Raw genomic sequence first — 13,671 nt, forward strand, 5'->3', positions numbered from 1 at the left:
CTAGTTATACGCAGTCATAACGGTGTTTACTGCAAGGGTAGTCCTAAGTGAAGGACCGTGAAGACAGGCTTGAGACATATCCCCTGGTTTACTTTTGAATATGCAGGGGTATCGTTAACCTGCTAGCGTAATGTACTGTTAGAGTGCACAGAAGCAGGAATCTTTTACAGTGCTTGTGGAAGAAAGAAAAAGCTGCAATTTCTGTAAAAGCTCAGCTCTGTTTTCCTACTGCTAATATATCCTTTCCTTCTTGGTCCCTGTGTTAGATGTATAATTTGCCAGAATACTCAGGCGTTGTTATTGAGTTAGCAAAATGCCATATTAATTTCTGTAGGACTGATTTTTATTACAAAGCCATCTTTTGTTTAGAATATACAATCAATATAGCCTATAGCATATTAAGTATAACTTAGAAAAAGCAAAAGAAAGAAACATTTCACACAAATTAGAGAATTAAAACAATTCTGTTTCTTCAGTTTCTGTGCTAGGAGAGATGGATAACAAATTAGTTTTAATTGTGAACCAATGAAAAGAAACTTGGTCAAAATTTCACAGAGATAAAGTATTTTACAGGTGGAAACTCCATGATATTTCAGTAATGAAGTTCTTGGCCACCAAATCTTATGGCATATTTTATATGACTGCTTACTGAGAATGCTCCTAGTTATTTAGTGTATGTTAATTTATGCAAGTACTCTATTTTCCATTGAATACTGTTAAAACGTAGGATAAAATATTTAAATGCAAGCAATCAGGAAAAAAATGTATCACTACGGACTACCCAGGTCACCCTCAACACAGGTCTAAGACAATTAACAGATACAAAGTTCCCATTCCTACAGTATGGGAACATCATTTACACATTCCACCCAATGATCTCATACATCAGTGCCCTCAAATGCCTGGCTTCATATGTAACTGTATTTTTCCCACTGTGCATCCTCTCCTCTTCAAGTGGATGTTCTATAACAGCTGGGATATTTCTTCCATACAGTTCACAGTGCTCCAAAAATTGGATGCACCCTTGAGTAACACTGTCACGTAGCATTATCATGTGCCTGGACATGTTCTCCAGCAAGGACAGGAAACACCTTTTGGCATAATACCATGTATCGGTGCCTAATTTTTTGTTATATGGCTCTAGGCTTTTAATGACCCTTGAAATGCCAAAGTCATAGTTTCCTTTTGCACAGTAAAGGGTACCAATGACTAGATTGACAATGCAGAGATGGTAGATCTTTTTATCAGGATCATCATAGGACAACTGCTCTTCCTCCTTCTCAATCTTTTTCATCAGTTCCTCTGCCTCTTCATTCTGGCTTGTCATGATGTAGGAAACGCAGAGATTAGCTAACACAATGGCACTGACATGGAAAATGTTATTGTAGTGCTTTTTAACTATTGGTTCATAGAAGCTAATAGCCTCTTTATACTTGTTTTCTTGCATGAAGAGCACATGAGCCACATTGAGCTTCCACACCTCATGTTCGTTACAGAACTCCACCGATTTGCGGAAGATCTTTTCTACCATTGCATAGTTCTCCATGTCCCAGTAGATCTTTGCCTGGGCCATCAAGACAGGCACGTATTTCTCCAGAGTCTCATCGTATTCATTAACCGCCTTTTTCATGGCTTCATCATCCCGATTTTGTCTAGCTTCCTGTACCTGTTTTGTGAGTTTTCTCAGCTGTTCCGTCAGCATCCCCGCTGAATCATCGAGCTTGTGGAAAGCCTCCTCAGGGGCGGTCTGACAAGTTATAATGGCATCCAAGAAGTTGTAGAGATAAGGCGTGAGCAGTCTGTAGGTCAAGTGGGCGTTCTCTGCCAACACATCAGCTGCCAGGTCGTAGTACTGGTGCTTGCAGTACAGCAGTAACAAGTTTCCGAAAGTTTCCGGTGGGCAGGGGTTCTGCAGCAGGAGAAACTGCAGTTTCTCAAACCCTTCCGTGGGCTGGCGGTCCATGTTCATCAGCGCCTGGTTGTGCAGCGTGACCGGGTCCAGCTCCTCTTCGGCCCTGGGTGGCATGTCGGTGAGCGCCTCCTGGGCCGCCTCCAGGTTGTGCAGTTGGTACTCGATGGCGGCCTTGAGGTTGAAGGCCTCCACGAGGGCCGTGCGGTGCAGCAGCAGCGTGTTGCCCACGCTGCGGACGTCGACGCCCTCCGTGGTCATGCCCACGCTGAGCTCGGGGTGCTGGCGGATGCCGCGCTCGATGATGTCGGAGATGTGCTTGAGGGCGGGGGCGTACTGCTTGGCGGCGTAGGAGCACAGCGCCATGTTGTAGGACAGCTCGGGACAGTAGCCCAACACCTGCATGGCGCCGGCGAACTTGCCGCAGGCCTCCTCATGCCGGCCCTGCCGGTACAGCAGGCAGCCCAGGTTGACCTCGGCGTCGGGCAGCTCCGAGGGGTCCTCGGCCGCGCCGGGGCCGCCCTCCGCCGCGGCGGCCAGCGCCTCCTCCACCAGGCTCTTGGCGGCCGGCAGGTCGCCCTGGGCGTAGTGCACGGCGGCCTGAAGGCGCAGGGCGCGGCCCTGGTAGGCCGCCACGTCGAGCAGCGGCGCGGCGGCGCGCAGCGCCTCGCCGTAGCGCCCGGCGCGCTGCAGCGCCTGCGCCTGGTAGAGGCGGTAGGCGTCGAGCTCGGGGTGCAGCGCCGCCAGCTGCTCGTAGCACTCGGCCGCCGCCGCGAACTCCTGCAGCCGGTAGTAGCAGTAGCCCAGCAGCGAGAGGCCGCCCCGCGAGCGGCCGCCCCGCTGCAGCTCGCCGCTCAGCAGCGCCGCCGCCTCGCCCAGCCGCCCGGCGCGGATCAGCCCGTAGGTGACGGCCGTGTACTCGCCGTCCGCCACCGCCGCCCCCATGGCCGCGCCGCCGCCCGGCGGAAGCGCCCCCGCTGCCCTGGCAACCGCCGCCGCCGCGGCGGAAGCCTCCCCGCCCGCGCGGGGTGCTCGGGACCGGAAGTGGCGGGCGGCGCCGCGGGGCGCGCTGGGGGCTGTAGTCCGCCGCGCGCCGCCTCCCGGAAGCGGTGGGCGGGCGGCGGGGCTCTGCGCCGCCTCTGCCGCTGTCCTCGGTTGTGACGTGCGATAGGGACAGTCGCGGCGCGCCACGGCGTGGTGACGCAGCGCGTCTGGAGACGCCGCCTCTCGGCGCTAAGCGCGTCTTCGTGCCTCCCCCGGGGCGGCGGGCCGCCTCGCCTTCGGCCCGGGCAGCAGAGCCGCTCGCGCGAAGGCCGCTGGTGCGGCACAGCGGCGGCCGGCGGCCTGGGCCGGGCCAGGGCGCGCGCCGTCCCGGCAGCCCCCGCGCCGCCTCGTGCCTAAAACGCCCTGCGGCAGCGACGCGCGAAGCCCCGCGCGGTCGTGACGGGTCGGCGCCGAAAGCCGCTGTGGCGGCTGGTGGCGTCGCGGGGCCTGCGCGCTTGTTCCCCCGGCAGCCGTGAGGCGGTGGGAGTTGATGTCGCGGAGAGAAGCACCGGTGTGTGCGTCTGCCTGCCGCTTGCTGTTCCCTTTTCTGTCCTTACCTACTGGGCAGTAAAATGGAGCGTTTGTAACAATCCCAGGTCAGCTCGAACAAGACCCCTTGTCTTTAAAATACTGCCTAGACTCGGATGTTTTCTTCTTTTGAGTATTTCCAGCGGTTGAAAGGAGTAAAGGATAAAAAGAAATTTACTGGATATTTCCAAGGCTTGTAATTTATTTGTAAATCTTGAGTAATGAGCTTTAAATGCTTTTAAGCAGTAAGTGGTACTGTAAAAGAAAGCCCTAAGCTAAATACACAGTCCTGGAAGACAGGACTTGTATTTTATTGATGTCTGGTGCTTTTTGAACATGAAACGCGTCCTTTGTCGTGATCCGAAGTGCGTAAAGCCCGATGAAAGGAAGGATGTTTGTATCCTAGGAGAATCCAGCAGCTTTCCTAGAGCTCTAATAGAGTAAAACTAATGTTTTAGTACTTTTCTAAAATTGCCTATTTCAACAACGTACGTGTTCTTTAGAGGGCTGTTTTGGTTTGGGGGGTTTATTTTTGCCAACATATGCTGCTGAGTGTTCTTGCAAAGTATTTCTGCTGAATAATGATACATCCTAAAGATTCAACGTGTGTAATTTCTGAAGATATAAATAGTCCTGGTCACTGGCCAGATCCCGTTTCTAGTTATTCTAAAATAATGCGAAGTGTATCTAGTGGAGTTAGGCTTGTTCCCAGGAATGAATGCTGCAAGGTCGTGTTTCAAAAATTATATTCGAGCTGCTCAGTTGCCTTTGCTTTCTTTGCTCTTCTGTGTGATTCAGTAATCAATAGATACAGTTCTGATTCAACCTGACAGAATAGTTTCAATGAAAAATAAAAAAAAATAAATCACAGGGAGCCATTAAAGTGGTTTATTATTTTTTTAGTGAGACCAATAAAACCAAGTTGTTAATTTCAAAAACATGCTTTAAAAAAAGCTGAATCAGCATTGTTTAATCTACTAAGGCAAAACAATGAGGGTAATGATCTTAAAATGCCAAAAGGAGATTGATGCAGAAGTCCTAAGCTATGCATTTTGAAAGTATGTAGGATTCACTTGCATTAGAAAATATACACAGTGTCTGTGCACATGTCAACTGTTTCCCATATGCAGAGGTTGAAAGCTTATAATGGTGTTCCCCATGCACTTGTAGGACGTAGTGTCCAACATGCTCATAAATTGGTAATTAAATACAAGATAATCCAAGAAAGAAAAGGTAACAAGCAGTATTCGGTATGTATTCCAATACTGTCACATTCAAGTCATTAAAACCTCTGGAGTCTCTTATTTCAGCTGATTTATAACTTACATTTCATTGTTTTGTTGAAAACCATTCATATAATTTTATGATTAAAATTGTCAGTTTCTTTAATAAAGCCAATATAATTTTCTTGCTCTACACTTTCTTGCCCAGAACATTCTAAGTGGTGGAAGTGTCTGTTATATTTTGTGTAACCTCAGAATAATCCTATTCTAAAATCTCACTCAATATACAAAATATCTAACTGTAGCTAAAATTGTCTTTGTTATATGAAGGGAAAATAAATATTCAGCCTGTGGAGTGAAACTGTCCTATTTTTCATTAGGATTAGTTAGTCTAAATCTTACAAATTATGTTAGGCACTGCTGGTTGCAGTCTTCAGAAATAGTTTGTGAGCACTAGTATTGGCTTTGCTGATAACTGTCAGCAGGTTTGAAATCGCAGCGCACTAGAAGCAGGAGCAATTAGCAAGGCCACCAGTGCAGAAAACGCAGCTACCGTAGCAAGGGCACCTTTTGATGAATACCTGAGCTAAAATGGAACATACTCATGTACTCTCTAGTTATTTTCTTCAGGGCACAAAACATACTAACGGCCTTCTCAGCAAGATCCCTTGGTCCTGCAAAGTAGTAGGAGCCAGCTATGACAGAGCTAATGGGGAATTAAGTGTCTAATTGCCATGTCAAGTGTCCAAATTTAACTGTTAGGAGCTATTGCTGCCTTACGGCCTTGTAAGTGTGTATGCTTCTGCTTTGGAGCAGGAACGAAACTGTGTCTGGACGTATGCACGCATCCATGTCTGGACGAAGTTCTGCAGTCCTCATTTGCCCGCAGGTCCCAGCCCGGGAGAGAGGCAAAACACCCGGGCCTTTTTAGAGCAAATCTCCATCTTATTTTACTACTACAGTTATGGCCAAAGATTCCTCTTGGAAGGGGGGAAGCCCTTCTTCAGGCTGATTCAGAGGAGAGCCTTGACTCAGTGTCCTATGGCCTTAACCAGTATTTGGTTTTCTTGGCAAGTCACAGTCTCGCATCCCAGGAGAGAGCTTTAACCACAGGCCTACGAGGACGGCACGTGTGAGCTCCTCTCTGGCCCTTCGGCTGAAGCCATTCCGTTTTGTATAAATAACCAAAGCGAAGCAGGCCTAACGGGCATCGGTTCTGTAACGGGGGGAGTGCGCTCGCCCTGCTACAAACATGTACGCCGCTCCTTTGTGTGGAGCGGCTTCAGCAGGAGGGCTTGGGACAAGCCTACCCTTGTGACTCCCAACAGCCTAAGGTGCAACCGCAGTTCAAAAGCTTGCTCCAAATCGAGTGGGATTCGAACACGAGGCTCCCTCCTCTTTGCCCTAGGCAATGCGTTTATGCGCTTGTTTAGGGAAGGGGTCTCAAAGGTGAGAATCCTGCGTGGAGTCACTGCGAGGCCTGAACCACCTCAGCATCTTCTGCTGATAAAGTGAGGGCAGCTGGCCGGCTTCTGTGAAACCTCTTGGCCTGTAGCACATGGTACAGGAAACCTGACCGGATTCAGGCTGCACCTAGAGTAAAAGGTGCAGCAGGGTACCTGGAAAAAAAGGCACTGCAGCTGAACTAGCTCAAAGCACCTTCAGGGAAGATGTCAGCCCCTAAGGTCCTATGGATGTTCCATGCGCTCACCACATTTTAGCACTAGAATTGTAAATATTAGAGTCCTTATTCAAGGCAAAATTTCAACTAACAGCAGAAGCAAATAAGTGAGGATGCTTCTATTGCTCAGACATAACAGCATGTTGAGCATCTTCAGAGAAAGGCCAAGCAGGGCTTTATCAGCGCTGTCCTAGGTAACAGTGGGTTTTCTGTCCCGTTCTCCACATGTCCTCTGATTTGTCCTCTCCTGTTATGGTCTTATATTTTATGCACAGTTGCAGAAATAAGCTGGTATCAATGGATTTTGATCTCTGCTTGTGCAGTGGTCAGGGAAATAACTAAAAGATGGAGAATTCAGACTTGATACTTTACACAGAAATCTCTTCACATGCACATCTCTTTTGGAATACTTTGACAAAACTGACTGAAGTACTGGAAAAGTGTTTCAGTATCAGAAGAAACTAATGAAAAGCAGGTACAATCTCTATATATCAAGCTTGTAAACACCAGTTAAAAATTGCTTCCCACCATCTTAAATATGAGAAACTTGAAATAGATGTTTCTTTACTGTACCGTGTGCTTCCACAAAGAACCTTTTCTCTTAAAAATGCAGATCTTTTGCTGATTCCTAAGCTGAGCGTTGAGAAAATTTTAGTATGTTCCAAGATCCTTTTCCCCCTAGATTGAGATATAGCACTCTCGGAGACCAAATTCTGTTTGCGATATACTTCTGTGACTCACTGATTTCAGTAGGGTTGCTTCGTTTTGCCTAAGAACAATTTGATAAAGATCTAAGTAAGCACTCTCATTTTCTTCCTTGCGATGGAGGAACAGAACCGTAACATTAGTCAGCACTTTCTGAATTTTGACCCCCAAAAGGAAAGATACCTAAAGACAGGAGAAATAGATGGAGGCAATTACAAACAGTCATTTGATTGATGGTTGACATTGTTAGAGCTTCAACTGTATGTCAGGTTGCAGTGATGCTGAATTCCCATCTCTGCCGGTGGGTGTTGCTATGGGCAACAGTGCACTGAAGCCAATAAAAAGGAAAGGAAATGAGGGGAAACTCAACCTTGGGGAAAGCTGTAGGGTATGCACTATAAATTATGTTATACTTAGCAGTATGCAATATCAAAATTCAGGAAAGCTATGTGTACCTTCCAGCAGTACTATGTCAATCCCTAGTATCTGTTTCTCTCATAAAGTACATATTGCATGTTTTATATGGCTTGCTGCTTACTGTCCTGCATCTATCTTTATTCAGGGAAGAAAAAGGTGGTAAAACAATAGCAGAAACATTTCAGTTTGGTGCATGTATTCAATGCTGGGTAGTCTGAATTTCTGCTCCTTGCCTGCTGCTCTCTAATAGAGAAAATGATGTGGTTCGGTTGTGTACTAACAGATTTCCTTAAAACGGTACTGCAATTTCCAGCTGTTTTCCTATACACACGACTAGTAGCACAGAGGGTTTTGTTTTGTCTTTTTTTTTTTTCTGGAAGAAATGATCAGTGGATTTGGTTTTATTTGACTGTCAGACAGATTTAGTCAGCTTTCCAAAGGTGCTCACAACTTTCTTTCCTTAGATTTGTAAATTGAAAATCTGTTTTTAGCATCTAGTCACTTGGGGCAGGTTCTGATTTCTGTTATGTTGGTGCCAGGTCAGGGCAGTTCCACTGAAGTAAATGGAGTCTGGCACAGGTGTCAGACTAAGAACTGAATTCAGCTCTAATTTCTGGTGCGACTTTTACCCACAGCCAGACAACCCTATCTTTACAATTGCATTTTTCATAGAGTACAAAAGCTTTCTTCCCCCCATGAATGGGAACTCCTAAGCGTTGCAACACGAATCCTCTTGTATCTGGTCATGCAGCAGTGACAGCACCCTCAAACCATAGATCACAGTTTTGCTGCACTAGTGATCTCTGCGCTAATGGAAAGAGACCAACTTTCACATGACACCGGTGTCATCACACAGAAGCAGACACATTTGGTTTTGTGACCTATTATGTTTGATTAAACTTTTATGACACCTCTACCACAGACATCTACATGTGAGCCTTGACTAGTACTCTGCTAGCTCTAATAACGTTGTCTGAAATTGTACTGAGAGGACAGCAAGGGGAGTGAGAGGTGGTCAGTCCAGGATGATGGTATTCTTTCCCTCTACCATTTCAAAATGTTCATTTCAATTGGAAATTCTACCAGAAAGGCATATCCATGGTAAACTTTTCAATGCAATGTAAACCTGAAGCACAAGGCAACAGATTTCATTTTTCATTTTTTTTTAATTTTCATTAAAGTTCATTAATCTTTTCCTCAGGGGACACAGTAACTTTAAAAAAAAAGTGCATTAAAGGAGTATATTTAAAAGATCCCACCATCCCCCCCCCCCCCCCCCCCCCAATGACCATGCAATATTTTGCCTTTATACAAACTTCCCCTATTGGGGAAATTTACTGCATTGTTAATATGAATTCCTCAGGAAAGCAGGGACAGGTTGGTATTTTTAAAGATAATAAAGTTTGTTTTTAAATGTAGCAAAGGTAGGCAATTCTAGAGGCCCTGATCAATCACTAAGAAGCTTTGTTGTAAAAAAATACTTCTTTAGAATACAAAGCAGGCTTTTCGGAACATTCAGGCATAAAAGAGGAAGGAAGAGTGAGAGAGGAACATCACAAAAGCAGGCATAATTGATTCATAACATGTACTAAAGAGATGCAAAACAACAATGTAATTACATACTGCTCTCTTTTCCTGCAGCTCTTGCATATGAATTGACCAACTTGCATCCCAGTTCTGCTCTGTATTATTAATTTTATTAAGCCGTAAGTTCTTATATTTCAGGCTGTTGTCAGCTTTGTGTGATTTTTACAGCAGCGGCTGAAATGTAGTGGAGCTGAATGAATGCTTCTTGTGCTAAGTCTTCCATGTCGCTCCAGATACCAGCACAGTCTCACTGCAGGCCTTTCTTTCAGACCCTCTAAGCTTCCAAGTAAAAGCAAACTACTGCTATCAAGATAATATCCAATTAATTAAGCATGTCCGTGAAAGCATTTTTTTTTTTAAATGGCGTGCCTAAGCATACGCAAGCCTTTCAGACTGCTCTTATCGTAAACCAATGCTGACATTTGCAGCCTTAATTTATGTCTTCGAGAGACACAGTAAAGCTAGAAGAAAAGGAGGACGAGGATGCTGTCTGAGAAGGAAGTCTTTGCTGGTGCAGCTCCTTCCATTTACCTCTGTTCACTGCCACAGAGTCCAGCATAGGCTTCAGTTTCACATTCAGCTTCACTAGACACTGGAAAAAGATAAAAAAAATAAAAAGAGGGAGAGAAAATATTGACAACATTTACACTTTTCTGATTCACAGTCTAGAGGGTAACAGGGTAAATGGAGTCTAGTCTGTAGAGCACCCCGTGACCCCCTGGCCCCAGCTGTGCACTCCTGTGTAGGCGAGGCTTTCGGTTTTCATCAGCATCTCTTTATGTCATACTCACTTGATCTGAGGGTTGAGGCTTTAAGGCACCAAAAATGGCAAAAAGGGCTTCAAATAGTTTAGCTTTCTCTTAACCCTTGAAGATGGTTCTCACTTCTGAGGCATCCCCCACAGACGCCTGAGGCTATCTGGTTGCTGGTGTCTACAAGCAGGAGGCCTGCTAGGGGGATGGCAAGTTGGACAAAACTGAAATGAGTTTCAGATTCTCTCAGGTGCTAGATTCTCATTTCCTGCTATAGATGAGTAAACCGCAACAGTGCCGTGCTTTCCTAAGCTGTCAGAGCATCCATTTCTGTGTGCTCAAAATAAAGAAAATAGTCTTTTTAAATTTTGCTGAAATCACTTCTTTTCTACCTACCCAATTGAAAGCCCAGAAAAGCGAATGAGAATCATCTGGTTTCACCAGGCTCTGAATCAGCCCCAAAATGATACAATCACCACATACCTTTGCTAGAAGTTTATTTTACCTTCTCTTTTAATATTGAATGCTTATGAGGAAAGATCATGACTGCTTCACGTAGTTTTATCTCTACAGTACAGAGACAGCACCTCCTAACAGCAACACCCAGATGTGAAGAAAGGGTGAACCAGTTACCTCCAAAGCAGTCACGTAATGTGCCCAGTTCCAGGACAAGGGGAGTTCCTGTTGTGCGATTCTTTTGCAGAGCTTTTCATTGGTAAGAAGTGGGTTTTGCTGAAAGTTGGGTTTCTTGCTTTCTCTGACAGTATGAGACGTATGTATTTGCCATTAAAAAAAAAGGTTGGTGCAGGGAAGAAAATTAAAAGAATGATAGAGAAGACAACAAAAGTTGCTCTGAAAGTGCAGAAAACTGGAAGGAAAGGAGAAGGGAAGGAGGTATCTTTTCAGCTGATCTTTTTTATTTTTTTGCTTTAAATAGCAGGGTTAACAGCAACCACTTTAAATAGCCCCAGAAGCCCAGACACCACTAAAGAACTGGATTTTTTTTATAGCTAGCCTGCAAGCCATGGGAGCTTGGTTAGCTACTGAAGTAAGTCTTGGTAGATTTTTAATTGAGCTATTATATGGTAATTAAGGGTTAATGGCCTGATTTTTAAGATGTGCTGAAAACTTGCAGTTTCAGTTGACTTCAGTGGGAAATATGAAATGCTCAGCACTTCTAAAAATCATGCCATAACTACCCTATTTGTGTGGAACTTGAAGCAAATCCACTTCAAATTATTTCCTTAGAATATGGCCTGGACTGGGCAGATAATTATGCACCCTTGGGCCGGGGGTAAGAGGCAGCGCTTATTGTGGTCTCTGCCACATATAGTATTGCTTGCTGGTGACATTTCATTCCTCTGCTTTAATGGAAATTGGAAATATAATGTTTTTATCACCATACGTCACAGCTCCCTGTTTTTAGCTCTTTATTTCAGATCATCATGTATTTCCCAAATCTCGTTTGGTCCCGTCCAAAAAGAGGGGCAGTAACCCATTATAAATAACTGTGTGAAAAGCTCACTGCTGATGCTGACTAGCACCTGCATGACTGCTACAAACTCAGTCTAGATTTAGCAAATTAGATAGTCAGATCTTTACAGCAACTCATCCAATCCTTTCTATGCATAGCGAAGGGCCCTGTCAGTGATGCCAACATCCATCCACTGACAGTTAGAGCTTGCTGGCTTTTCTTAAATCATCAAAATGTTTTCATCAAATATTTTTCCAATATTTAAAAACATTTTTCCACTTAAAAAATATTTTTCCTCTGTTTAAATATCGGGACATTTCAAACATCTCTAAGCCCAAAGAGGGCATGCTGCGCTCTGACCTCGTCAGCCCCAGGATCTGTAAGCACCAAACTCATTACATTTTGTCCCTGTCGCAAGCGGTGTACCAGCAACCTCTACCTGCCTGCGGGCAGTGTAAAGGAGGAGGAGTTCACTGGGACACCCGGCTTGGTCTCAGTGTGGTTGGTCAACTCTAGGCTATGTCTGTGTCCTTTCTGTACCATTTTGTTGTCAAAACTTGCCACGAGACGACAATGTTTTCAGTTCTAGTACCAGGGTGGCACGGCCCAGCGCCGTGCCTGTCACTGCAGACTGAGACCCATGCCCTCCTCTTACAGTCGCAGAAAGCCCTCTTGCCTCCGTTTCTGCGCCTCGTGCGCAGACCAAGGGGTGCTGGGAGGGCTGTGGGCACTCGAACCACCCAGCTGAGTTTGCTTTGCACTGGCTGCAGCAGAGACCTGAGGTCCAGGCAGATTAGCAATGGATTCAATAAGCATCTGCACAGTTTCACTTTTGTTTCAAGTTAACCACCGTTATCTTATGAGCTGTAAACACATTTTTAAATCCAAAAGTAAAGATATAGATTTCCTGTAAAAGTTTTATGCATATTACAGAGTCTAATAATCCACAGGTAACAGAGGTTACCGTTCAAATAACAAGAATAAGGTTACTTAATATACTCCTCATGGTTAACTAATACCATTAAACATTGATAAAATAAATAAAAAGGAGTATTTAAGAAAGAATAAACCATAGCTTTGATTTTCAATTTTACTACAGCACAAGCAATTAATTCTGTTGAATGCTTACAAAATATATAGTGTAATTTTAAGAAACTTTATCTTGTTATGCATTAATTTAGATTAGGGATACTTGACAGTGCAGATTTTGCACTTGGTCTATTAAACGTCTTTATTCAGACATTGATTTGATGTTTAAACCACTGCTTACGTATTTAGTATCTTTTCGCTTTGGGACTCCTTCATTCTGATCTGGTCTTTTAATTAAACCTACTACTATAATTCCTATGGAAATTAGCTTTTATTTTATTTTTTCCAGCTACCAAAGCATTTCGCTAGGACTTTTTCCAATAGAAAGTACACTGACTGGATTTTATTTCTACTTGAGATGTAATTAAAAACTCATTTGATTACTATATTTCTGGCTGTTTTAATAATTAAACTCCTGTAATCAATTTCTTTTATGAAGCTTCTGGGAAATTATCTCAAAAGCAACACATTTCTCTCCCTTCTGGCAGGTTCTTGGCCATTTACTGAGTTACATTCACAGCACCCGCTTCTGATCCGAATTAAACCAACAATTTATTTTTAAAGCTATTTAAGTTTATTTGGCTGTAGCCTAGTCAGGGTTCTCTACCTCTTGGCTGCACTTTTTATTTCTGTTTTACTGCATGAAGATCCCTTGATAATAGTGCTCCTTCATGCTGCTATTTTTTGATGCATGCCTCATAGGAACTGCTTTGCTAGTGATTTGTCTAGTTTGGTGTCTGGGTTCTTAAGGCCCAATTTATTATTTGCTTCAGTGGGAAAAGGATTGGTCTTATAGAGCTGTCTGACATGAGATGCCACCAAATACTCTCGTAGCTCCAGAAATGCCTTGTTTCATCGCCTGTCTCCTTCGCATCGCGGAGTGCTCGCTACCCAGCTGCCGCGTCCGCCCGGCTGCACTGGGGCAGCCGGCGCTCGGGGAGCTTCCCTTCCCGCTTCAGGCCTCGGCCCCGGGACCCAGCTGCCCGTACCTAGTTCTTGTGCTGTGCTGTAGTTGCCTTGTCACACAGCAGTAGGTACAAGATCGGTAACCTTTGTGATTTTATCCTACTTGGTGTAAAAGCTGTTCTGAATCACAGATTAAGGCACGCTATGAGAGCAGTCCTGCTGTTGGCTGCGCGCTCCCACGTTAGGAAAAGCCAGCTAAAGCTGCAGTTCCCTTTGGCGTCTGTGTATTACAGACCTCAAAAGGCGACTAAGCTGTTTCTCAGAAACTTACTGTACAGCATGGACTCTTCCTACCG

General features: G+C 44.8%; 2 protein-coding genes and 1 long non-coding RNA gene across 5 annotated transcripts in view; 1 reads left to right on the forward strand and 2 right to left on the reverse strand.

The window, feature by feature from the left end:
- LOC135328864 (uncharacterized) overlaps positions 1–13,671 on the forward strand; it is a 74,728-nt gene that overhangs the window by 39,381 nt on the left and 21,676 nt on the right. The gene's annotated exons all lie outside the window — the stretch shown is intronic.
- Positions 322–2,940, reverse strand: IFT70B (intraflagellar transport 70B). Its single transcript, XM_026123317.2, has one exon. It carries the CDS (start codon positions 2,852–2,854, stop codon positions 857–859), a length of 1,998 nt encoding a protein of 665 aa, XP_025979102.2. The 5' UTR covers positions 2,855–2,940; the 3' UTR covers positions 322–856.
- PDE11A (phosphodiesterase 11A) overlaps positions 9,076–13,671 on the reverse strand; it is a 144,859-nt gene continuing 140,263 nt past the window's right edge. For both annotated transcript variants that reach the window (XM_064515014.1, XM_064515016.1), the window contains one exon: positions 9,076–9,686. In XM_064515014.1, coding sequence (XP_064371084.1) covers positions 9,525–9,686 — 162 coding nt within the window. In that variant the 3' untranslated portion in view covers positions 9,076–9,524. The remainder of the gene's footprint in view (positions 9,687–13,671) is intronic.

Source organism: Dromaius novaehollandiae, chromosome 7, assembly GCF_036370855.1.
Source record: "Dromaius novaehollandiae isolate bDroNov1 chromosome 7, bDroNov1.hap1, whole genome shotgun sequence".
NCBI lineage: Eukaryota > Metazoa > Chordata > Aves > Casuariiformes > Dromaiidae > Dromaius > Dromaius novaehollandiae.

Coding starts and splice junctions, on each gene's coding strand:
- IFT70B (XM_026123317.2), bottom strand. CDS start 2,854: ATGGGGGCGGCGGTGGCGGACGGCGAGTACACGGCCGTCACCTACGGG.